Source organism: Typopeltis vanoorti, chromosome 11, assembly GCF_054136105.1.
Source record: "Typopeltis vanoorti isolate ZY-2024b chromosome 11, IOZ_Tvanoo_1.0, whole genome shotgun sequence".
Lineage (NCBI taxonomy): Eukaryota > Metazoa > Arthropoda > Arachnida > Uropygi > Thelyphonidae > Typopeltis > Typopeltis vanoorti.
Genome location: NC_143559.1, coordinates 100496875 through 100524052, shown reverse-complemented (window position 1 = coordinate 100524052; position 27178 = coordinate 100496875). Strand labels below are relative to the sequence as shown.

At 35.2% G+C, this 27178-nt stretch overlaps 1 protein-coding gene across 1 annotated transcript in view; it reads left to right on the top strand.

The window, feature by feature from the left end:
* LOC150101877 (serine/threonine-protein kinase ATR-like) overlaps positions 1-26652 on the top strand; it is an 860597-nt gene extending 833945 nt beyond the window's left edge. Inside the window, exons 59-62 of the mRNA XM_090399924.1 lie at positions 88-173; positions 19279-19381; positions 23229-23342; positions 26440-26652. Of these exons, the coding sequence (XP_090256050.1) occupies positions 88-173; positions 19279-19381; positions 23229-23342; positions 26440-26499 (363 nt within the window). The 3' untranslated portion in view covers positions 26500-26652. The remainder of the gene's footprint in view (positions 1-87; positions 174-19278; positions 19382-23228; positions 23343-26439) is intronic.
* Positions 26653-27178: the final 526 nt, after the last annotated feature.

Sequence of the window (27178 nt, the reverse complement as noted above, 5' to 3'; positions counted from 1 at the left end):
TTATATTGTGTTTTATTTTTAAAAAATTATATATTTTTCTGCACTAAAATGACCTTGTATATTAATGTTAAAAATTTAACAACATAGGGTCCTTTAGGATGTGAAGGCATATTTCGTAAAGCATGTGAAGTAACTTTGAGAGTTACAAGAAGCCAGACAGATGCTCTCATGAGGTAAAATAGCATATTTATATTATGCCCTTATGTACACTGTGTTATGAATCTTATATTGTATTTCTGCTGAGTAGTATGTATTATATAATTATATATAAAAGAAATGCTGTCTTGACATGCTGTCTGAAACAGGATGGGCAAAGAAAGATTAGCAAAACAAGTGTTCTCTGCCAGGTTGGCAGGCAAAACGATCCAGAGGAAGACCAAGATATAGGTGGATTGATACGCTACAAAGTGCCTTAGACAATAGAAATATAAGATCTGGTAATGTTGGAGTCTTCACAAGTAACAGACTGATTTGGAGGAAAATTGTAGATAGGAAGTTAGTAATGATGTAATTTTTTTTCATGTAGTACTATCATATCCTGTACACCCCTTGAGGGTACATTCAGGAATTTGATGATGATGAAGAAATGCTGTTTTTCATTTTTTTTCACCTTTGAAATTCATGTGTTTAAATTGAGTATATAAAATGCACACTGCCACCATATCAAATCAGAAATTGTCCTTGTTTAATGTGGATTACTATTACTTTTGAATTAGTAAGTCTTCAGTTGTTACATAATGCATGCTGCCACCATTTTAAATCAGAAATGTTCCTTTTTACATGTGGATTATTACTGTTACTTTTAGTGATTTTAGTTGCTTTTTTGCATTCATAACCAAAAGAATTGTTTTTCAAAGATAATTTCTTTTTCACTTCCCATGATTATTATTATGCGGGTACCTCAATGGAGTTAAAAGACTCATCGCAGGAGACCCAATCTATCCACATAATCTATCATACCTCTCCTTGAACCCATTAACAGAAAAAGCACTTACAACTGACTCTGGCAATCCATTCCACTCATTCACAACTCTCCAAGCAAATAATTTAGTCCTCACACCCCTACTAACCACACCTTTATTCAACTTCCAGGGATGACCTCTTGTTCTGTTCTCTCTAGTTAAGTGCTGAAACATTTTCCATGTGTGTCTCTCCTTTATGCAACTTAAACGTTTCTATCATATCCCCTTTTTTTTCTCCTATCCCTCAACTTCTGCAATCCACACACCTTCAGTCTATCCTCATAGGGAACATTTCACAGGCCACTCACCTCTGAATCCTCTCCACTGCTTCTTCATTCCCAAGAAACCCATGGGACCAGACTTGAGCATAGTAGTCCATATGTGGATGTATCAAGGCCTTATAAAGAGGAATAACAACTTCCTTATCTCTACTTGTCACATGTGTTTTTCAATAACCAAGTAATCCTATTGGCTACCTTAGCAATATGTGCTCTAAACTTTAACTCTCTGTCTATCACCACCACTAAATCTCTAGCTTCATCTTTTTCCTGGAGTACATTCCCATCAATATGATACACGACTTGTAATATGTTTATCCCAAAATGCATAACTTTACATCTCTCAACATTAAACTGACACCCATTATCTTTTGTCCAAACTGACAGCCTATTAAATTTTCCTGCAAGCTCTATATTGCCTTGATTAATTATTACTCTACCTAATTTCGCATCATCAGAAAACAACTGAATACAGTCATACCCCAAAGTTACGCAGTAGGTGGGATCAACAAAAAGTGCGTATGTCAAATTCGTGTAACTTGGGTATAATTTTACATACAAAATATTAGTTAATTGGGACCAAAGGTTTACAAAAACACCTATATTTTTTAAGAAATATAATCATAATTGTAGATTTTCGTACATAAAAAAAAAGAAAGTTATTTCGATGTCAATGGTTTCATAAAATCTAATAGATTCGTCTGACGGCATGTCTTTTTCTTGTCACGCAAAATTTCTTCATAGCAAGCTAATGATTTTTTTATTCCTTACCTTGTGACTACAATTCGTTCCTCGTCAGAATCTATGTCCTCCAAAATCTGTAAACCCTTCTTTTATGATTGTTCTTACTATGCATTCCTGTAGATCGAACTTCTTTTTAGCTCACAAATTTTCATTCCGCCTTCAAAATCCTTAATAATGTTGAGTTTTGTTTCCAAAGTCAGTGTTTTACATTGACTTTGGAAACAAAGTTAATGTTTTTAATCTGTTACACAAATTAGACACAAATGTCTAATTTGTGTAACAGAGTTCCATGTGATATTCTGTCAATGCCTTTGCAAAATAATCATGTAGCCATTTTCTTTATCCAACTCAGCTGTTACTCTATTATGAAAAGTTAGTAAATTACTAAGGCATGACTGACCTTTCACAAAGCCATGTTGACTCTCATACAGTATCATATTTTTATGTACTCATTCTTGAATTCTCTTTTTCACCAATTTTTCTAGTACTTTTACCACCATGCCTGAGATACTGATTGGTTTATAATTGATACTGTAGTCTTAGAACCTTATATAAAGGAATTATTTTGTCCTCTTTCCACTCTCTTGGAACACTACCACAGCTGAGACTTAAAGAGTCTAGTCAAGGCATTGCCAGTTCTCTTGCACATTCTCGCAAAACCCTCATTGATATCCCATCTAACCCCACAGCTGTATTTTCATTGATATTCTGCAATATTCTAATAACCTCCAATTCATTCACCTCTATTCCCACATTAATGTCTGTCATATAAGTTAAAGCAGTGGCCTCACTAGGATGATATACCCTTGCAAAGTGGTCACTCAGTATCTCAACTATTTTATCTGCTTCTGTCTACTATCATCACTCATCTTCCATAGTCATTCGTCCTCTTACTTGCCAAATAATGAAAGAATTCTTTGGGATTTCCTTTGGCCTGCTTGGCTAACTTCTCATAATTTGATTTAGCCTTTCTTGCCTGATCCTTAGTTTACTATATTTACTATATAATCCATAGTTTACTTCTGCTCTACTTCTATACTATATACCAGGGGTGGTCAACCCGTCAATCGCAGAGCGATTTTTGGTCGAGCTCTTGTGTATTCCTCCTTACTTACAAATTTAATTAAAACTGAAAACATAATATTTTATTTATCATTATTTTGTATTATTTTTAATTTGCTTTAAGTGTATTGCTATTGTTTATTTATTTATCGTTAAAATTGTCAAATCAGTAATTTTCTTATAAGTCTGGGTAAATAAATTAATTTGGATCAGTGGAAGTCAAACAGCGAGCCGAGTGAATACGATTATAAGCAAAGTGTAAAAATTCGATCGTAGCTTAAATATTAAATATTCCAAAGCACGTTACATCGATTTTTTACTTAGGTTAAGTCCCATATGAATATTGTAAAATTGTAAAATTTTATATTGTAAATATAAAATTTTATATTTTATTAAATATAAAATATAAAATATAAAATTGTTTGTCTTGTTATAGTTGGTATTAGATATTTTTGTAAATCACTCTTTTGAAGCTAACTGTATATACTGCTTTAATAAGAATATGTTAGAGTGTTAAAAACAAAGGCAATGTTTTTGTCGCTGAAGCTGTACATGGCAGCATTAGAAAGATTGTTATTGAAACTTGTATGTATGAGAAAGGCTTGCAGGCTCTAAGTGTAAACATCTCCGAAGTCAGTCAGAAAGAGTTCAAACAACTTTCCGATGGCCGGCAACTTACAATCAAAAGAAAGTGGAGGAAAACAAAAAGTGTGCCGAACTTGAAACTTAAGATGAAAGTCATACCGATTCTTTGTGGGGTTGCCAAACTTCATGCGAGGTCTCAGAGGAGGGCCTAATAAAAAGGGACTGAAGCAAGCAGAAGAGATCCCGGTTCCAGAATTGCTGTCAGAAAGGAGACCGCCCGGTCCAGAGTCGCCGTCAGAGAAACTGTCCGGATCCACATTGCTTGAGAGAGGAGTTTCCTGCTTCCAGAAAGGAGCTTCTCAGTTCGAGATGTTGCGAGAGAGAGAGAGACTACTTCTAGGCCACAGACAAGGTTTCAAATTGCCAAAAGGAAGAGTTCCAATTGCCAGAGAAAAGTTTCCAGGTCAGGTTAATGTCAGATTAACCTGGCTGGAATCGGACATTCACCAGTGTGTTGCGTTTTCATTACAATTTGATGAATCAAACGACTTCACTGATATTGCTCAGTTAATGGTATTTATTCCCATGGCATTTCAAGATTATTCAAGTAAAGAATAACTTTTGAAAATTATACAATTATTGGGAAGGACTAGGAGAGAAGACATTTTTTCGGAATTTGATGAATTTGTGAAACAACACAAACTTCCGCTTTTTAAACTTGTGTCTGTTACTACTGATGGTGCTCCTGCAATAATAGGTAATAAATCAGGCTTCATTTCATTATGTAAAAACGATGACAAATATCCAGATTTTTTAATGTACCACTTTATTATTCACCAACAAGTACTGTGCAGTAAAAGATTAAACATAAAAGATGTTTTGGATATTACATTTAAAATTGTAAATTCTGTTTGAGGAAAAGCCCTGCAACGGTGGTTATTTAAATTACAGGCAGATGATGATAGAGAACTTCTGTTGTACAATAATGTTCGCTGGCTCAGCAGAAGTCAATTTTTAGAAAGATTTCTTGTATTAATTATCGATATAAAAATTTTTCTTGATGAAAAAGGAGATATTTATCCACAATTGAGCGATAAAAGATGGTTGTTACACTTATAATTTTTAGTAGATTTCTGTATAAAATTAAGCAATTGAAATTTTGAGTTACAAGGTAGAGATAAACATTTAATTGACATGTTAAGTTCAATAGAAACTTTCCAACAATACTTACTTTTATTAAAGAAAAATATAAATGACCTCGAATTTAGACATCTCCCATATTTATTAAACTTTATTAAAATTTCAATGCTTCGCTATGATTTAAAAGAATTTATTCATGCAATAGAATTAGTTGAGGAAGAAATAAATTCAAGATTTTAATAAAACTGAAATTATTGTATCTTTTATCAATGCGATGACTGCTCGATGAAAGATTCTTTTTGCTACAGTTGGACAGTTTTTATTTGAAATGATAAAAACTCTTTTTAGCGTAATGGAATTTAATGAAATTTGATATTTATGATCTCTATTATTATCATCTACACCAATGCCATCTACTGCTTACCACCACCAGTAGTATTTTCACCAACAATCACATTTCAAGAAATCCAGTTCACAATCCATTTCAAAAAAACTTGAACATCACAGAAATTTCAAATAAAATTAGTGGGCTGTTTGATATAAACAAAGCTGAAGTAGAACTTGAGATAATAAACATTCAGAATAGTTTACATTTAAAATCAGTAAACAATGACGTCATCTGGAAGTATGCACATGAAAAATTCTCAGTATTAACTGATATTGCTCGAAAAATTCTGTCGTGTTTCGGATCGACATACTTGCCAGGATCTGCTTTTTCAAATATGACCGTCATAAAAAATCAATTAAGAAACCAAATTACAAATGCTCATTTGGATGATTGTCTGCGATTGGCCACTTCTTCATATCAACTTGACTATGAAAATATTGCGAGGTCCAAACAATGCCAAATTTCACGTTAACTTTTTTTTTTTAATCAACCGGCCTTTCCTGTAATTTGTGAGTTTGTAATCAATCTGTTGTTTTTTCCAACTTTGGTTTTCCAAAATAGAGAAATAAATATTTTATTTCAATATATATATATTTTTTTTTGTTGTATTAAAATATTTGTTGTATTAAAATAATTAAAAGTGATAAATAAATTTTTAAATACACAAATAAAGTTTTTAGTTGTGTATTTTTTTTTAGTTGTTTATTTGTGCGTAATCAGATATCAGGTTGGGGGAACGTGATCTATATAAGAGAGTAGATCGGCGAATAACTTTTTATAGAAAAGTAGCTCGCGTAGTAAAAAAGGTCGAACACCACTGCTATATACTAAACAATGCTGAATGTGCCTATGATTGATTTTATTCATAATAATTCACCTGGTTAAGCTCTGAGAAATCAGATGTTTCCAGATTCTGAGATAGGAGTGATGTTAGCTTGCTCCATCTTTGCAACGAGTTGCCCGGTGTCGTACCACCTTACGCTAGTCCTGAAGATACTTTCAGACGCAAACTTTGTTTGCTCACACTTGGATAAAGGATTAAGCTAAATTTATTATAGTCTAACCAAGTGAAAAATAAACTTTCAACATCTTTCTCTAAATCCAGAGTAATTTAATAAAAAGGTGGCACACCGTTTGGCAACTTCTATAGATAGAGTTGACCTTGCTAATGCTTCTGCCTGGTATCTCCACTTGGGCCTGGCTCCCACTGAAGAGACCTCAATAAAGGTCGAAACTAGTCTGGGTAGTGGCCTTTCCTTTAATGCATAACATTATACATATCTGCAAGGAGATGTGTTTTGTATTATGGGAGATACTGAGATAGGAGGAATGTTAGCTTGCTCCACCTTTGCAAAGAATTGCCTGATGTTGTACCACCTTACCCCAGTCCTGAAGATATTTTGAGGTGCAAACTTTGTTTGCTCACACTTGGATAAAGGATTAAACTAAATTTATTATGATCTTTATTCTGAACTTTGAGTAACCATATACCACCTTGAATTACTTCTGCTCAGAGATTCTTCACTGCTAACAATGTCAACTTCCTTTCTTGATATCGTTATTTTTAATGATTCCACTATTTGATTGCTCCTCTGTTTCTGATCTGGCTTTCAGATCCATAAGTTAAAGTTGACTTGAATACCGAGATTAATTCAGTTTCTCCCAAGTACATCAGCTTTATTTACTCTCTCTTTTCATATTTAATTTACTGTCCTCACCAAAAATCATGCTCAAATATTTTGTAGTTCCACAGAAATTCCATAAACTATTATTATTATTACGCGACACCTCCATGGAGTCCAAAGACTCACCGAGGGAGGGCACCTACTATACAACTCTCCTTGTCCACCACTCAATCCACCAACTACAACAATTTTCAACTTGCATTATCATCTACATCAATGCCATCTACCGCTTACCACCAACCAGTAGTATTTTCACCGACAATAACAATCATCCATGCCCACGTGGGATTTAAACTCGCAGCCTTTTGGATGGAGAACATATATGCTTACCACTTGGCCAATCAGGCCAGCATTATTATTAAGAATGCAGTTGATGTTTTTCACATCCTGCCTATCTTCATGAGTTATTATTATTATTATAATCATTCCATGGAGTCTGAAGACTCATCACAGAAGACCCAGACTATCCGCACAATGCTTGCTATACTTCTTGAATGCATTCATTGACCAAGTGCTAACAATAGACTGACAACTCATTCCACTCATTCACCATTCAAAATCCAAGAAAAATCTAGTCTCAAGGCCTTTATTTACCACACTCCTACTAATTTCAAAGGATGACACCTTGTTCTGTTCCACCCCCCCCAAACAAAGTTCTGAAAAACTTCCTCTGTATTAATCCTTATAAAACTCTTTAGTAACTTACACATTTTTATCATATCGACTCTTTTCAGCCCATCAACCAACTTTTGCCACCTGCAAACTCTCTGTCATTCGATCTCTGGATTTTTACCACTTCCTCATCCTGTAGAAAACCACGTGACCATACAATGATCAGTGCAGGGCAGCCCTTAGGAATTTTGCCGCCCCTTGCAGTAGCATAGTTTGCTACCCCTCTCCCTTATTTTTCGTATAGTTGCCCTATACAGTAGCATGTTTTGCTGCCCCTTCTCCCTTATTTTTTCGTATAGTTTATGCCAACTTTGCCGCCTCCAAAAAACTTGCCGGCCCTGGATCAGTGTAAGCTAGATGTGACTATTGAAGCTTATAAAAAGAAATAGTAACTTCCTTATTTGCATGTTAGTGTGTTCCTCATTAACCAAGTAATCCTATGAGATACTTTGGCCATTTTTGCAGTATGTTGAATGAACTTCAACTCACTATCCACCAACATCTCCAAAGCTTCTTCGCTTTTCATCCAAAATTGCATAACCTTACACTTTTCCATATTAAACTGGAATTCATTAATAAATTCTTCTAGCTCTCTACATTGCCTTGGTTAACTATTACACTACCCACTTTTGCATCATCAACAAACACTCAATTTTTCTTCTTCAAATCATTTCATATATCATTAATGTAAAATTTAAATAACAGTGGTCTAAGAACAACGTCTCGTAGCACACTGCTAGGCATATGGATTTTACTTCTCAATATACTACTCTTTGGTATCTCTCCATCAGCCACCTTAGTATCCATATGACTAGCTTCATATCCATTCCCATTTGCTCCTGTTTGTATAAAAAAATTTCCATGCTTTATCATGTCAAATGCCTTTGAAACTCCAGCAGTATCATTTTCCTGCAACAAAATGTATATTTTGACCTGTTGGGCCCCATTGTTATGCAAGATTGACTCAGATGCACTGCCCTCTACATCTCTGTCTTCATGGTGAACTCTTGCTCTTTCTTTTCTTGAAATTCTACTGTTATCAACAATATTACCCCTTTCTTCATCCTATTCTCTCTCTCTCTCTCTTCGCTGAAAATATTGTACCTCCTCATATAGGCATTGATTGGTAAACAGGGATAGGATCAATGCCTATATGAGTTCTCACCCCCCCCAGTAGATCAAGTTTCTCTGACTATGCTTTCTCACGACACCTACTTCAAATCCATTTAAGTGCAGTCTGTCAGCCCAATATAAAATTCCTTGTACCCATCATATTCAGTCCAAAAGTCTACAACTGCTCACCATTCTACACAACCCATTGACTCATTTGCACTCATGGCCCTCTTCCCTCAACTCACCTCCATCATAGAGAAAAATCTTCTTTTATTTCACGTAGTAATTCTCTTATATCTCTTCTCAATCACATTTTTACATTCTAACAGCCTCATTGATATGATTAATTTTTCCACCAGGGAAACAAGATTTAGTCTTTCTCTCATTATGTACACCTCTTATTATAGATTCATCATAAAAGACTCTTTCCTTATTCTCTTCTCTTACTTTGTCATACGAGTGAATTCCTTTTTCATACCTAACACCTCTTCTTTCTTCTCAGCCTTACGCTCACCTGACATACTGTCTTTATTAATGACAATTTTCATTACAAATTTGTTATAGCAATTATTCCATTTTAAAGAGGTCTGAAGACTTGCATTTATTTATAAGTATGACATTTGCAGAGAGCAAAGGAAGTTCAAATTACAGGCACAAAGAGGTGACCAACAGGGTGTGGGCAAGGCAAAATTAGACTATAAGAAGAAATTAGCTAAGCAGGCTAAAGAAAATCCCAGATGATTCGATGCAATGACTGTATGGCTGGAACTGATTTGTGAATAGAGACAGATGAATTGGAAATACTTAGGATATTGCAGAATATATTAATGTGAATATACTGCTTGTATATTTTGAGAATGTGCAAATTACCAGTGTTTCTGATCAGGCTGTTTAATTTTTGGTCTCATGTCTGGTCCCAACAGGTAGTGGAAGAACAAAATAATTCTCTTGCATAAAGAAGATAAAAGGTTAACAAATTAGAGAATGACTAGTATCTCTGGAGTGGTTGGAAAGGCACTGTAATAGTTGGCCAAAGGCAAAATTCAGCCATGGATGCATAGAAATATGCCACTCTATGGAAGACAACATGGCTTTGAATGTTGTCTTCCATAGAGAAGGGTAATGCAGTACAGCTTGTGATGATAAAAAGTGAGTAATTTACTCACTTTTTATCATCACAAGCTGTACTGCATTGATGGAACTGAACTCCCGAAAATTGATTTTAGTTAGGGATTTGAAGTTCAGAAGACATATTTCCAAAGTAAATAGGATTACTTAGTTATTGAATGACACACTGATAAGCAGAAATATGGAAGTGATTATCATTCTTTGAGTCTGTACGGTTAGCCTAGTGGCTGTGTGCAACCATATGTCTGGGGAAGGAGTGTCCGAGGTTCGATTCCGTTCGGTGACGTGAGGAGCTAAAGGATCTTCCTCAGCCATAGCCAAGTTAGCCAGTCTTGGGCGTGGACAGTAGGGTTTTTCTCCCCAGTTTACCTGGAGTTTTTCATCCCACAAAGCAGGCAGACTGGCCTTGAGAACTAACTTAACTCCACTGCAGATACACTGGGGCATAGGGCTGACCACCTTATCTTGTGAATGATTGAGGTCCGGTGATTAATAAACCCTCGACACCGCAAGGTAAAAGAGGTGAAAAGAAAAATGAGAGGTAATGCTTTGATACAGTCGATGGAAGTTTTTTCATTTGGCTATGCTACCAATTATATATTTGGTTTAATCCTTTATATAAGTGTAAGCAAACAAAGTTTGCACCTGAAGTATTTTCAATATGACTTCTCCATTACTTTTACCTTAGTATCACCACCTCTGGGTCTGGCTCCCACTGATGAGACCTGAATAAAGGTCAGAACCAGTCTGGGTAGTGACCGTTCCCTTAATGCATAGCATTATGCATGTCCACAAGGTTATGTGCTTTGCATTATGGGATACTGAGGGAAGTGATGAGAACTTATACCACCTTTGCCACTAGTTGCCCCAGTCCTGAAAATACTTCAGGCACAAACTTTGTTTGCTTACACTTGTATAATGGATTAAACCAAATATATAATTGGTAGCATAGCCAAGTGAAAAACTTCCATCAACTCATATCTAATCCAGAGAATTTTAATAATAAAGTGTGACACCTTTTGGCAACTGGCATATGGAAATATGACTTCTCCATTACGTCCACCTTAATATCCACCTATGGGTCTGGCTCCCACTGATGAGACCTCAATAAAGATCGAAACCAGTCTGGGTAGTGACCGTGCCCTTAATGCATAGCATTATGCATGTCTGCATTATCGGATACTAAGGCAAGTGATGAGAACTTATACCACCTTTGCCACGAGTTGTCCCAGTCCTGAAAATACTTCAGGTGCAAGCTTTGTTTGAAACTTTGATACAGTTACATCTCAAAAATGAGGAAGTAATGGATTCATGTGTCCACAGACCACTTACCATCTTGGTCACATGAATCCATTACTTCCTCATTTATGAACATTTATGGATTGCAGGAGTTGGTTGATGACCCAAATAGATGGCATATGATAAAACAAAGTCACTAAAAAAGTTTTATATGATTGATAACAGGAAATTTTTCAATACAAGAATAGAGGGGATGAGGGTGAAATAGACAATCTAGTGGTGAATGAATGGGATGGGCCACCATTGTCTGGTTTTAGAGATATGATAAATCTTGTGTGAATAGAGTTATTATGGTCTCCTACAGTGAGTCTTCAGGTTCTGCAGAGATATCCTTGTAATAATAATGAAAAATTTTATCTTGCCCAGAACTAAATGGTTATTGCTTCCTATTTCATATCTCCTGCATATCTTGTATCCTAAACTAGTTTGAAGATTATAGATAACTAGTAAGACTTTATTATTATTATTTCTTGTGTGTGTTCTTCTCTGTATGAATTGAGTATGTGTGTGATTTGGAAGATGATGTCTAGTGATTAGTCTTTGTCCTGGACAAAAATCATGCAGTCCTTGACATTAAAAATTTTCCCTGAATTGAGTATATCTGTGATTCCTTCTCTGCTGTTTAATTCTCCAGCAAGAACCAGCTTTTCCTTTTTTTTCTTTGTCATCTGCCCCCCCCCCCCTCTCTCTCTCTCAGGAATCAAGAAATTCTTTCCATCATTGTTGGTACTTTCAGTTTGATGGTATCATGAAAGGGTGACATGTTTTTTAGTTTCTCATTTTGAAATTTGTCTGTATCACTTTACTTGAAAATGACCATCATTTAAGAATTTTATGCCCCAAACACTGTTGCCTATTATTATTTACATTTATTATTATTTACATCCTTTTTTATCTTGGTAATATGATGACATTTCTGTATTTCTGTATTTTCTTTCTCTGCTATCCCTGCCTTATTCATGTTTGTTATATAGATAATGACTATTTTTGATTGAAGATAGTCATCATTATTGATTTTTTTTTTTTTTTTGTAAAACATATTGTATATTGCCATTAATAGTATACATTGGCTGAGGGATAATTAATCCTGAAATCTTACTCTCTAGAGACCAAATATGGAACTTTTTTAACCGCCTTACTTAAGCTTGTAATATACAAGGTGGAGATCTTTCTAAGCCTACTAGTGGATGTTATTAGAACAGAAATCAACTATCATAATGATAGTTGATTTCTGTTCTGCCAGAGCTACACTCACACACCCACTTTTATCCATGTGGTGTCTGGCAATTATAATAATGCTAAGTGGGATGACCTTTATGATTGATTATTGTTTTTTAGTCTTCTGATCCAAAGTTGCACAAAACATTTTATGTAACTTTATGCACACGTTTGGAGTGTAATATCCCAAAAGAGGAAAGTCACAAGTGGCATGCCGCAAGGATCTGTATTGGTGCTGTTGTTGTTGTTCAACTTGTATATTAATGATATTGGAATGGGTTTAACTGATGATATGCAACTGTTTGCATATGATGCAAAATTGGGGAGAACAATGAAGAGTCAAGCAAATGTTATGGCCTTACAGGAGGATGTGAATGAATTGTATGAATGGGCAGGTAAGTGGAACCATCAGCTCAGTGTTGCAAAGTGTAAGGTTTTGAAATCTGATGAGCAATAGTGGGTTGCAAAGTATACACTTGGTGGGAATCTTTGAATGAGGTAGAAGAGATGAGAAATCTGGAAGTGGTCGTGGACAAGGACCTTAAATTCAGTGGCCACATTTCACAAGTTGTGAAGTCATCACATTAGATAATAACAATGCTGTGGAGGACCTTGACAGTGGAATCATGACCTCTTTATTTCTTCATGTCAAGGTCCTCCACAGTTTTCAGGAATGGTCTCTTGTTATACCCCCCCTCCCCATTCTATGAAAACTTTCTTCCATGTTAATCTGGTAATGATCCTCGACCAACTCATATGTCTCAATCATATCCCCCCCCCTCCTCTATTTCATGAGACTTGCAAATTACATTCTTTCAATCTGTCTTCATGCTACACATTCTAAAGACCAGTTACCACCTTTGCCATCTTCTATGAGCCCTTTCTAACATAGATTTGGTCACCTCGTTTTTCATGGTGACGAGGCAGATTAGTTTCATCTTTAACTGGAACACCCTCTGACACTATAATCAAATCTAACACTCTTTGACTTGTTCTTGACTTCTTGTTAACTTCTTGTTCCTTCTGTTGCATGCTGCTTGAGGAAGTTGTCTCACAACAGTTCAACAAATTCAGTTTCATTCTTCTCATGAGCGTTTACCCCAATTTGGTGATTCATTTCTTCATCACTAGCAACTGATCCACCAAGTCTGTAACAAAACCCCAGTATGTAATTGATCTTGTTAGATTCCACCTCACCTAGATATCTTCAAATTCACTGCCACATAAAATGCTGTTACTAGTACTACAATCATAGGTCTCAACACTAACTGGATTCATGTCATCTGATATCATTAAAGCATTTCCCCCCCCCCCTCTCCTATCCTGTCTATCCTTCTTAAAAATACTCTACCCTTTATACTCAATACCAGTTAATATATCTGATTCTGATAGCCAGATCTCACTAATGCCTACAGTCTGAGCTCCAATCATATTGACCAAGGCAACAAACTTTGTTTCTGATACTCCTTGCATTTGTGTATAGACATAATAATCTACCTGCATATACTTCTTTTGTGCTCTTGTCTGTAGTTGGCATGATTTATTTTATTAATTATTAATAAAATATCAATTGACGTTTTGACCCCTGTACAGAGGTCATCATCAGAAGGATACATGCGTATAAGGAACCAAGCTACATGCTCTAGCCCTGTATACTGGTAAACTAAATCTACGTAGTTACTTAATCCTTTTTCCTGACCTCTAGCGATGAAAAAAATATATATATAAAATAAATAAATAAAATAAAATAAAAAATACAACTACAATAAACTGCTGAAGTCCTCATGTATTAATATTCTTCTTGATTTGTACAGTTCTGATTGTTATAATATGACTTCCTTCAGTTGCTGTTGAATGTTGCAAACACTTCACCAGGTTGTCTTCTTATAGTGGGATTTTTTTCGGCTTGTTCAGGTTGTTATACAGGTTGTAGATGGGTCCTTTGCATTCTTGGAATGGTCAGGCCATCATTTTTGTTGCGATTTGGGCTATGTTTGAGCATTTCACATGACTCTTTAAATTTCCTCTCAAACCAAGTTTTGGTGTGGTGTAGGGACTTGGTATTTTTCCAATCAATTCTGTGGTATGTTTGGAGTGCATGGTCAGAAAGGCTGGTTTGTCCAAAATGGAGGCATTTAATGTGTCATTTGTGTTCATCTTGTCTAACTGGGATAGTTTGCCCTGTTTCCCCTATGTATGTTACATATACATTGTATTTGGTATACCCCTAGGTGGGCTAGGTGAGGAAGAGGTTCTTTAGAAGAACTGAGTGGGTGTCTTAACTTATTCAGGGGTTTAAAGGTGGTTTTAATGTAGTATTTGCATAGTGTTCTGTCTATTTTTTCAGAAATGCCTCTAACATAAGGAATGGCAATAGCATTCCTGAAATCTTTTTTGTTCTTACTGCTATCTTTGTGAATAGTTTTTTTTACTGTATCCATTTTTTATAAATGTTTGGTTGATGATCTTATTCCTTGTTTAGAGCTTGTTCATGAGAACAAATAGTTTGAGTTCTGCGTTTAAGTGAGCTTATGACACCTAGTTTTTGTGTTGGGTGGGTGGTAAGAATTTTTGTGTATGTATTGGCCTGTGTGGGTAGGTTTGCGGTAGACTGAGAAGGAGAGACAGCCAGAGGGAAGACGTGTGATAAGTGTGTCTAGGAAAGGACGGGAGTTGTTTTTTTCCATTTCAATGCTGAATTGGATATGTTTGTGTTGTTTGTTTAGGTGGCTGAGGAATGTATTTGGTGCTTCGCGGCCATGGGGCCAAATGGCAAAAATATCATCGACATATCTGAGCCAAATCTGGGTTTTAGACATGCTGTCTCTAGAGCATGTTGCTCAAAGTCGTTCATATAAAAGTTAACTATTGGGGGTGGGGGTGGAGAAGCGGTGAGCCCATGGCTGTTTCTTTTTGAAGGTAAATATTGTTTTGCCACACGAAATATCCGGAGAAGAGTACGTGGACAAAGAGGGCCATGATGTCGTATGGAAATATGTTCTGTAAGAGCAAGATAATGTCATTGATTGAGACATTGGTAAAAAGGGAAGTTATGTGAAAGCTGACTAATAAATCTTGGTCATTGAGTGTAATGTTTTCAATTTTATTTATGAAATGTGTATTTTTTTTATTTTTTTTATTTTTTTTATTTTTTTATTTTTTTAAGGTAGGAAGCAGGCTGACTTACCAATTCCTTGAGTGTGGCTGCTAATCTTTTGGCTAAGTGATAATTTAGGCTGTCAATTCCTTCAACAATCGGACGTAATGGTGTGTCTGCTTTGTGTATTTTTGGCAGGCCATAAATTCTGGGCATGAATTTATGGCCTGCCAAAAATAAAAAAAATACACTTCGGTCCACACATGGCCTGAAGAAACAACAAAAAAATTAAAACCTCATTATGCCCGCACGCCCAGAATTTATGGCCTACCAAAAATACACAAAGCAGACACACCATTATGTTCGATTGTTGAAGGAATTGACAGCCCAAATTATCACTTAGCCAAAAATTTAGCGGCCACACTCAAAGAATTGGTAGGTCAGTCCCCTTCCTACATAAAAAATAAAAAAATAAAAATAAAAACACAACATTTCATAAATAAAATTAAAAACATTACACTCAATGACCAAGATTTATTAGTCAGCTTAGACATAACTTCCCTTTTTACCAATGTCCCAATCAATGACACTATCTTGCTCTTACAGAACATATTTCTACAAGACATCATGGCCCTCTTTGTCCACGTACTCTGCTCCAGATATTTTGTGTGGCAAAACGATTTTTACTTTCAAAAAGAAGGTACAGCCATGGGCTCATCGCTTCCCCCCCCCACACACACAATAGTTAACTTTTATATGGAAGACTTTGAGAAACATGCTCTAGAGACAGCATGTCTAAAACCCAAAATTTGGCTCAGATATGTCGACGATGTTTTTGCCATTTGGCCCCATGGCTGCGAAGCACTAAATACATCCAATTCATATCCAAATCATCCAAAACATATCCAATTCAACATTGAAATGGAAAAAAACAACTCTCTTCCTTTCCTAGACACACACTTATCACACATCTTCTCTCTGGCTGTCTCTCCTTCTCAGTCTACTGCAAACCTACCCACACAGGCCAATACATACACAAAAATTCTTACCACCACCCAACACAAAAACTAGGTGTCATAAGCACCCTTAAACACAGAGCTCAAACTATTTGTTCTAATGAACAAGCTCTAAACCAGGAATACAAGATCATCAACCAAACATTTATAAAAAATGGATACAGTAAAAAAACTATTCACAAAGATAGCAGTAAGAACAAAAAAGATTTCAGGAATGCTATTGCCATTCCTTATGTTAGAGGCATTTCTGAAAAAATAGACAGAACACTAAAAATATAGACACCTACTCAGTTCTTCTAAAGAACCTCTTCCTCACCTAGCCCACCCAGGGGTATACCATATACAATGTATATGTAACATACATAGGGGAAACAGGGCAAACTATCCCAGTTAGTCAAGACGAACACAAATGACACATTAAATGCCTCCATTTTGGACAAACCGGCCTTTCTGACCATGCACTCCAAACATACCACAGAATTGATCAGAAAAATACCAAGTCCCTATACCACACCAAAACCTGGTTTGAAAAGAAATTTAAAGAGTCATGTGAAATGCTCAAACATAGCCCAAATTGCAACAAAAATGATGGCCTGACCATTCCAAGAATGCGGAGGACCCATCTACAACCTGTATAACAACCTAAACAAGCCGAAGAAAAATCCCACTATAAGAAGACAACCTGGTGAAGTGTTTGCAACAGCAACTGAAGGAAATCATATTATAACAATCAGAACTGTACAAATCCAGAAGAATATTAATACATGAGGACTTCAGCGGTTTATTGTAGTTGTATTTTTTATTTAATTTAATTAATCTATTTATTTTTATTTTTTTAATTTTTTTTTTTCATCCCTAGGGTCAGGCTAGGAAAAAGGATTAATTAACTACGTAGATTTAGTTTACCAGTATACAGAGCTAGAGCATGTAGCTTGGTTCCTTATACGCATGCATCCTTCTAATGATGACCTCTGTACAGGAGTCAAAACGTCAAGTGTTATTTTATTAATAATTAATAAAATAATATTTTCAACATGTACATTTTGTATCCCTAAATTTATAAATATGAATGCTGACCACCATGTAACCTTAAAAGAAAAAATATGCATAGAATCGTTTCCCATCATAGCCACTCCTTCTTGTTGTTGTTTTTGTTGTTGTCTCGTCCTTTGAAGAGCCTTCGATGTTTCCATGTGCTCCTTGAACTGCTTTGGCTGTGTTGATGATTTTGTTTGTATAGAGTGCCCCTTCTTCTTAATTCATTTTTATCATATAGAGGTAATATACTTACTGTTTTCACTTTCTCTTGCTTCTTTCAACAGCCCTTTCATGTCCTCTCTCATACTGAACTTGTCGCTAGTTAAGTCATTAATACCCACTACAATTATGATCTCATTTTCTTTTCTTTTTGTGTTTTTGCATTGCTTGCATTATATTTTTAGTTTTTGCTGCTGGAAAACTCGAAGTTAAACCACTCTTCAACAGTGTGTTTTATGATAGAGTCACCATACCAAATAACATCCTTTTTACGCAACATTACTTACCTGATTTTCATTACTTATGGACTTACCTGATTTTCATTACTTATGGACTTACCTGATTCTGTGCTTTGTTGTTTCTTATTTCGCTGCTTAATTTTCTTTTCCTCCCTAGACATTCTATAATTCTCGTGTCTTATTGGTTTACATATGGTTTAAAATTGTAGTGGAAATGAAAATGTTAATGCTGTCAGACTCAATTGCAAGATTTGAAGAGTAGTGAAAACCTCAAATATCTGGAAAGTATACTTTCTAGTGGTGGAAGTTTAGACTAGGAGATAATGAGGAGGATTTCATTGGACTAAACTTTTTTTTAACACTGTAGGTAGTCTGTTTTGGGACAGTGAAGTCCCACTGAAATGCAAGCTTCAGATTAACAAGTTATTTTTTTGCCTGTTTTTTATGCAACAGAGATAGAGAGACTAACAAAAAAGAGACATGAATAGAATACTTGCAATAGAAATTAGTTTTAACACATTCGCTGCCAACTACGAATATACTTGTATGATGCATACTATACTGCCGGCAACAAGATTACCTGTACTGACTATGAAGAGGTGAAAATGCTTGGTGTGCGGAGCTGTCAGCGAAAGTGTGTATGCTCGTAGATGGTATATGAGCCTTACAAGCCAACTACGAATATACTCGTATGACGCTTACCACCGGCAACGAGATTACCTGTACTGACCTTGAAGAAGTGAAAATGCTTGGCATACGGTAACAAACTATGCCCGAGTAGCGTGGCAGTGAACGTGTTAAGAACAGTGTTAACAAAAACAAGAAAAGATAGAAAAAAAAATGTAAATTGGGAATAGTTTAGGACTAAAACGTGTTGTAGAAATGCTTTTGAATTCTTGCTTAAAGTGATTTTGACTTCTAATGTGAATGAGTTTATGAAGAATATCAAGAAGAATGTATGAAATGAAATTTGAGGGGAAGACCATAGAAAAGGTGGAGAGACTAGCCAAGAGAAGATCTACAAAAAATAAACCAGAGGTGCTACAGTATTTCTGAAGTAAAAATTTGTGAGGATAGAAAGAAATGGAGAGATTTGATCCACTTGACCTGACAGTTTCTGTTGAAACAGTTTTTATAAAGCAGTCAGTAATGTGCAGTATGTAAAGTATAAGAAGAGGAAATCTTTTTATTTTATGTTGAATTCTATCTCTGTTGCCGGATTCATGATTGTAGTATATTGTATTCATTATGATATTTAGCATTAAGTATTTAGAGAAAAATAATCTGTTACTTTGAATGCTGTTCAACATCTTATGATTTTCGAATGAAAATTTTTCATCAGAATTTTTTCCCTTTTGTTTTATTATGATTAAGAAGTAAACTTTTTTGTTATAGCGTTTTAAAACCCTTCATACATGATCCTCTAGTGGAATGGAGTAAACCATCAAGAGGTGCACGGTGTCAAACAGCAGATTCAGGAGAAATTACTAATGAAAAGGTTAGTGCATGAAATTGTAGAACTTGATATACTTAAAATTAAAACTTTGTGAAGCTATTTTAACATCTGATCTCTGAGGGAAAATAAAACTTGTTCTTACTGTAAATTAACAACCATCTTTATCCTTCCATTACATTTAGATATTTAGTTGACATCTAGATTTTCAAAGAATTAGGTTAACAGCAATGTGCCCTCTAATTTTTTCTGGCCCATGTATGCATAAAAAACATTTTGTGTGCAAGTTTCAGACTCGACTCAATGTGTGTAGTAGCCTGTGCTCACAATAGTGAAAATCACAGCCCACAAACTCTTGATATGCCTAAAATTTGTGGTATCATCTTTGTTACAGGATTTGGTACATTGCATATTAAATTTTTCCACAAGGGCAACCTGAATGCTTATCCTTTAAGTTATTTAAATATGGCATATACATGTAGCTTATAAACAAATTATGCCAAATTTGTTCAACCACTCAAATTTAAATGAATTTGTAGTTCTTTTCTGCTTTAATTTCAACAGTGATATTTTGAGGGTTTTTACACACTAAAACTGCTAATATTATATTTTTCATATTAATGTTTTTTTTTTTTTTTGTTTAGCTATAACCTATAAAATTGTGAACACTAAATAAATTTTCTTAATTTTGCATTGCTACAAAAATTCATCACTGTTTGCACAAGTCCAAGTGACTATACCATCAAGACAGCAGATGCTAAACAAATATGCCCCTGCAGACTTGCTGATCAATGTTGGTTTGTTCACATGGTATAGGCTAAAAGTAGCTAATTAAATTATATTAATTTGGAAAGGGTTAAAGTAATATGGGAGCGGAAACATTGAAGAATTTACTAAATAAAATAAGCAACACATATGATTTACCCTATCATTCACTGTTATATTACATTCAAAAAATATTGATTGTAAATTAGAAATTCAGTAAGCAAAAATTTTGTGTACACAGTTGCCGTGATTCCCAGCAACTGTGTGCACAATCACAGCCTAGAGCAGTGGTGGCAAACTTTTTTATGTGCACGTGCCAAAAATTTACAAATCAAGTTGCTGACGTGCCGGCAGTTTTTAATAGGGGAAAAATTAATAGAAAATTAATTAATTCATAAATTTATAATATATATATATATATTTTATAAGTAATTATTTATCATTTTATAAATAATATTTTATTTATAATAATATTTATTTATATATAAATTTATAATATTATTCAGTGCAAAATTGATTATTGTATTATTAAATTTATTTTAATGATGTTGGTTTGAAAAAATGGTAATGACAAAAATATTTATGCATTGCAACTCACCATAGAAGTCAGCTGAGCAGGGGAAGTAGCAGATGGATGTCAATTTGTTGGCAGAATGCTTACCGTATTTACTCGAATATAACTTGCCCTCGCGTATAACTTGCACCCCTGATTTTACTTTATGAAAAAAGACATTAAAAAGTTTTGCATATACCTTGCACACAAAAAATGTTTAAACATGTTAATGAAGTGATAGTAACACAGTCCCATGGTCAACAACATGCCCTCCTCAACAGCCATTATACTGCAGATGCAAGAAAAGCAAGTAGTTTTATTGTATCCCTAAATAAGGTACAGAGGCTTTTGCAGTCTGTGTAATACATTTCTCAAAAAATAGTGAAATTAGACACAGCTGGAATAAAAACGGCACTAACTAATGAATCACATGTCCCCCTCTCACAGAAACTATGCTGTATAGACTCAAGCAAAACCATATGTTGCACCGAACCACAGTATCTAACTAAAAACTATTGTCCAATTTTTCAATTACATGAAATAAGTGTTTGCTTTATTGTATTTGAAATGCTCAATATCGTTATGACAGATTACAAAGGATAACTACAAATAAAATTCTACTCTGAATTGAAATATGCCACATAATGAGTGTATGAGTTCGCCTGCCAGCTCAAATGCAAACAAGCAACAATAAAATTCAACCAAGGGTTGAAACTTTGTGAGTTGAGCCTGCCAGTAATGAGAAGTTCCTTTGGAATGATAAATGACACTCCGTCATGAATGTGTTAAAACTAAGAAATATATAGTGAATGTTGTTATGACAGTTTCAGATGTTATGGAATTTGGTTGAAGAGAATTAGCATTTCAACTCAACAATCGTCGGTTGCCTTTGTCTTTGGGTTGTGTGATCTTTTGTTAATACCGCACCTATCATATGCACGTCTTCATTGCTGCTCTCTCATGTAAAACAAAATTTAACTTGTATGTATTGTAATAATTAAAAAAAAAGTTGAATAATTTATAAGTATATAAAAGGATATCACCTGTAAATCATTGGCATGCCAGCAAAATTCTCGGACGTGCCACCTCTGGCACCTGTGCCATAGGTTCGCCATCTAGGGCCTAGAGGAAACATTGGTTAACAGTGAAGGAAACCAAATTTTATGACCAGAGGTGTTTCTTAGTACTGATCTATAACCATTTATGGAAATACTAAATTATTACCTTAATTATTTAATAAGAAATTAATACAAAGAAACTGGAGCATTCCAGAAAATGTATATCTCAACTCTTGCTTTGAGGCCCTCTAATGTAGAATGTAGAAAATATCCTTAAAATTTTTCATCTTTATCATTAATATACCCATCTGGCTAGAAATTAGCACAAAGCGTTGCTCACTAGAATGTTATGGTAAATGTTATTCCAGGTAAATGATGCTGCCTCACTTTTTGTACATGAGATGTCTTAGTTTGCATATTTCTCTGTATAAAGAGATTTTTAATGTTATGCATGAGGAGATGCCTGCATCTGGTTCCATCATTCCTATGGTTATTTTAAGAATAGTGATGTAGCATAAAAATATACTTTTACCTCCCCAAGCCTACAGTCTAGACGTAGTGCCACCTGGTTATTGCTTACTCTGGTTGGTGGTTCACTTCCTCTGTGGTTATGTCTCACTATTGTTGAGGGCAGCCATTTGAGACCGGATGTTTGCTTTATTATTATCTGACACCTCCGAGGAGTCCAAAGACTCATCGAGGGAGGGTACCTGCTCTACAGCTCTGATTCCACTAATCAATCGTCCAACTGACCACTACTACACCAATGCCATCTACTGCCGACCACCACTAGTATTTCGACAGACAATCACAAACATTCATGCCCAAGGCGGGATTTGAACCCGCAGTCTTTTGGAGAGTTTGAACTACTTGTGGATCAAGACCATAGCACATAATAGATTATATATTGTTTGGAATAGTCTTTTTCATTTGCAATTTTATGAGGTGTATAATTAAAATTCTGAAGGCTAAAACTTTTGGGTCATCCTAATAAAAACCAGGCATTTGAATAATTTGCAGACTTTAAAAGTAGAATGCATTCTGTTTGGTAATGAAACATTCAGTTCATTCATCTCACATAGATCTTAGGTGTTGTGTACCTTTATTTGCTTCTCCATATTGCAGAAAGTAATATAGAATTGTCTTCATTCTCAGAAGGACATTTTTTTTAAATGAGTAATGCTTCATTTAAACTCTGAATCTTAATAATTAAAAAAAAAAGTTATAGTCAGTCAGTGACTGTTACTTTTTTTAATTTTCTGCAATTTAATATGCTGATTCTTGTCAAATTGTGTTTTTGAACATGCATAATTTACAGGCACAGTTAACAGTGCAACAGATAGGATTACTTGCCCTATCCAGTAAGCAGAAGCCAAAGTCAGGAGCCTGACTTGAAAGACAAAATGGGATGGGATGTTTAGTGTTGTGGGCTTAATAAAATTCATCCAATAACATTAAACTATTGCACAACTTATGAGAATGAAGAATTATATTTATATATAATTTATTTTATTAGGCTATGATTCATGTTCAAGATATAGAGCAGCGTTTAAAAGGAATCATTCGGGGAAAGAATAAACCACAGGGTCTTCCATTGTCAATAGAAGGACAGGGGAACTATTTGATTCAGGTATGGTTGCATTTGTTCTGTTATAAGAAAATGTAAAGTGAATACATAAATTACATAGATGGATAAAACAATGCAATAATCAGTCAGGATATCATCCTAAATTTCTGATCAATTGCACGCATGAAATGTTTTAAAACGTATTATTATTATTATTGTTCCGGGCAATTCCAAGGAGTCGACAGACTTATCGAGGGAGGCCATAATCATGTCAAGAACAACTATTCGACATTCACACAGTATCTATCATACCTTGCCTTGAACTCATTCACGGTCGTAGTACCCACAACAGACTCTGGAAGCTTATTCCACTCGTTCACCACTCTCCAAGGAAAAAACCTAGCTCTAACACCCTTGTCAACCACGCTCTTTCCAGATTCCATGCATGGCTCCTAGTCCTCCCACCACCAGTCATATTTTCAAAAATATCTTCTGGATCAATCTTATAGAAACCCTTCAGTAATTTGAATGTCTCAATCATACACCCCTCCTTCACCTATCGACCAATTTCTGCAACCCACAAATCTTCAACCTATTCTCATAAGGTTCATTCCATAGACCTGCTATCATCTTGGTCACTCGTCTCTGGATCCTCTCCACTTCCTCCCCATCACGAAGAAACCCTGGTGCCCATAACTGGGCACAGTAGTCCAGATGGGGTCTTATCAAGGCTCGATATAGAGGAACAACAACTTGTTTGTCTCTGCATGTTAAAGTATTTTTCAGAAGCCAAGTGATTTGGTGAGCTGTTTTAGTCACTTTTGCAATGTGCCCCCTAAACTTCAATTCCCTATCCACCAACACTCCCAAATCCCTGGTCTCATCAATCTCCTGGAGTACAGTTCCACCAATGCGATATATTGCTGCTATTCTTTTCATCCCAAAGTGCATAACCTTACACTTTGGCACATTAAATTGACATCCATTTTTCCTAGCCCAGTCCTCCAAACTATCCAAATCAACCTGTAAAATTTTGACATCCTGTGCACTCACAATTGCTCTACCCAACTTTGCATCATTAGCAAACAAGTGAACACTTCCTCTCAAATCCTTTCCTATATCATTGATGAACAAATTGAAAAGCAGTGGTCCAAGAACAGAGCCCTGCGGCACTCCACTAGTCACAAGCCATCTTTTAGACTCCACTCCTGAATAAACCACTCTCTGGTACCTCTCCTTCAACCACCCTCCTATCCATCTCACCAACCCTATATCTATCCCCATCTGCTCCAGTTTACTGATTAGGGTTCCATATGGTATCCTATCAAAAGCCTTGGCAAGGTCCAGTAGTATTACTGTAAACCCATTACCCCTATCCAGTTCAGCCGTCACTGTGTTATAAAATGTGAGCAAGTTACTGAGGCATGATCTACCCTTCACAAAACCATGTTGTTCCCCATACAATATTCCATTTTCATCTATCCAATCCTGTATTCTTTTCTTGACTAATTTCTCTAAGACCTTGACAATGATTCCTGATATGCTAATCGGTCGATAATTTACAACAGCAGTCTTGGAACCACCTTTATGCAGTGGAACTATTTTCCCCTCTTTCCACCCCCTTGGGACTAACACAGACCCAAGATTCAAATTAAACAAAATGGTCAAGGGTACTGACAATTCTTTAGCTGCTTCTCGTACAACACGAGCTGGTATACCATCCAATCCCACAGATGTATTGACATTGAGAATATTCAATAGACTACTCACCTCCACTTCATTCACCACAATTCCCGTATAATCTATTGGTTTATTCGTTTCTGCAATGTCACCACCTGGATGATATATTCTTGCAAAGTGCTCACTCAGTAACTCAACTATATCAACTGATTCAGTTACCTCCCTACCATCGGCATTCTTTAAAATCATTCTGCCATGTACATTTTTCCTTTTACTTGCTACGTATCTAAAAAACTGTTTAGGATTCTCTTTAGCCTGCATGGCCAATGTTCTTTCGTAATCCTTTTTTTGCTTTTCTTACCACACTCGTTACCCTTCTGGCCTGCGCTTTATACCGTTCATGTGCCTGCCAGTCACTTTTCTCCTTAAATTCCCTCCATAGCTGTTTCTTTTTTTGCAGCTCAAGCTTAATGGTGTTATTCATCCATTTAATCCCTACTTGATTTATTATTCGGACTCTTGGTATACAGTCAACCATTGCCTCCTGCAAGCACTTCTTAACCACCTCCCATGCACTATCAACTTCTAGTCCTTGCAGTTGTACATGCTATGCACTGAACCAATCAAACTCCTAAGCTTGTCATATCATACTTTCCAGCCGGATAATTCATTATCGGGAAACCTATATAGTACATTAGTAATGTGGTCTTTCTGAGCTATTGTATGTTAATGTTAAAAGTAATTGGAACATTTCCAATCATATTTTTAAACCAGTGGAATATTAATTAATTCCTCTAATCTAGTATAGATCCATTCTGTTTATTACTTAGAGATTTACAGTTCTTCCTATATGTTTTGCTAATTTTTTGAACATTGTCCATGAGAAGATAAGTGGAAGATTGTGGAGGACAAACAACTGTGTAGTCAGGAGTAACTATCCTTTGATCAGAAAGAACTTGATTTTATTCCCATTTCAGCATTATAGGAACATTTATAAGGGCCTTTTTTGAACTACAAGTTAGTCAGTCTCATATGGTAGTGAGGATTTTCATTCCAGGAATTTCATGTTCTTTATCCTACAAAACATACAAACCAGCCAGAATATACATGCAATTTACCAACATAGCAATATTACTCATCACCAAAGTTGTTTTGGCATAAATAAATCTAAATAATCATCCTGAATGATGTATTCTTTATGAGTCATGAATTTATACTTTCTTTATCTTATCTGCTATCAAAAATCATTATTGTCCCATGTGAACATAGTGGATTTATACTAAATGCTGTGATTATATGTTAGCTCCACAGAAACCTTGAAACAATGAAAATCTTTCTAAATGAATTTATGACTGTTCATTTAAGACAAGCTAGATCAAAATTGAGGATGGTATTTTGTATATTTTAATTGTAAATGCATCATGAAAATGCAGTGCTTCTTTATATAACTGATAAATTATTTTTTTTTTATTTATTTCAGGAAGCAACTGATCAAAAAAATCTTTGTCAAATGTATGTTGGATGGGCAGCATATATGTAATATTTCAAAAGAAATTTTTTATTTGCTAGTGGCTGGCATTTTTTTAATGTCTTAACATGAACTGTATCAGTTCTTATCTGTAAAGCTTTGAAAATTCATTTTGAATTTTGTATGTTCTTCAATGTACATAGCAAATTACAAAAATAAACTTTATATACAGTTGCATTTAATTAAGAAGTGTGTGTGTGTGTGTGTGTGTGTGTGTGTGTGTGTGTGTGTGTGTGTGTGTGTGTGTGTGTGTGTGTGTGTTTGTTTTCTTTATCCCTGTTAGTTCCTATTCTTTACACACAAAAAGATCTACATTGTATTTAGAGATTTATTTCATTTCTAACATTCTCATCATTAGTTATTTAAGCTTGAGTATGAACTAATATTATTTATTAAATAAAAGATGAAGTTGATTTTTTGATATTGAGCTTTTGAAAGTTTTGTTGTGTACATAAGACTTAACAAGGCTAAATAAATATGAGAAATAGTTTCCTACCTTGTAAGAAATAAAATAATGCATTGCGTTACCTTTGAAATAATACTGTGTTAGAAAATGACAATCTTTCTAGACATGCATATAAAAGAAATAGCATGAGCAATACTTGGATTTGCTTTCTTTGAAACATAACCAACCCACTAATGAAAATTACTAGTATATTGTGGCCTACTAGAACTGATTTTGTGTGCAAAT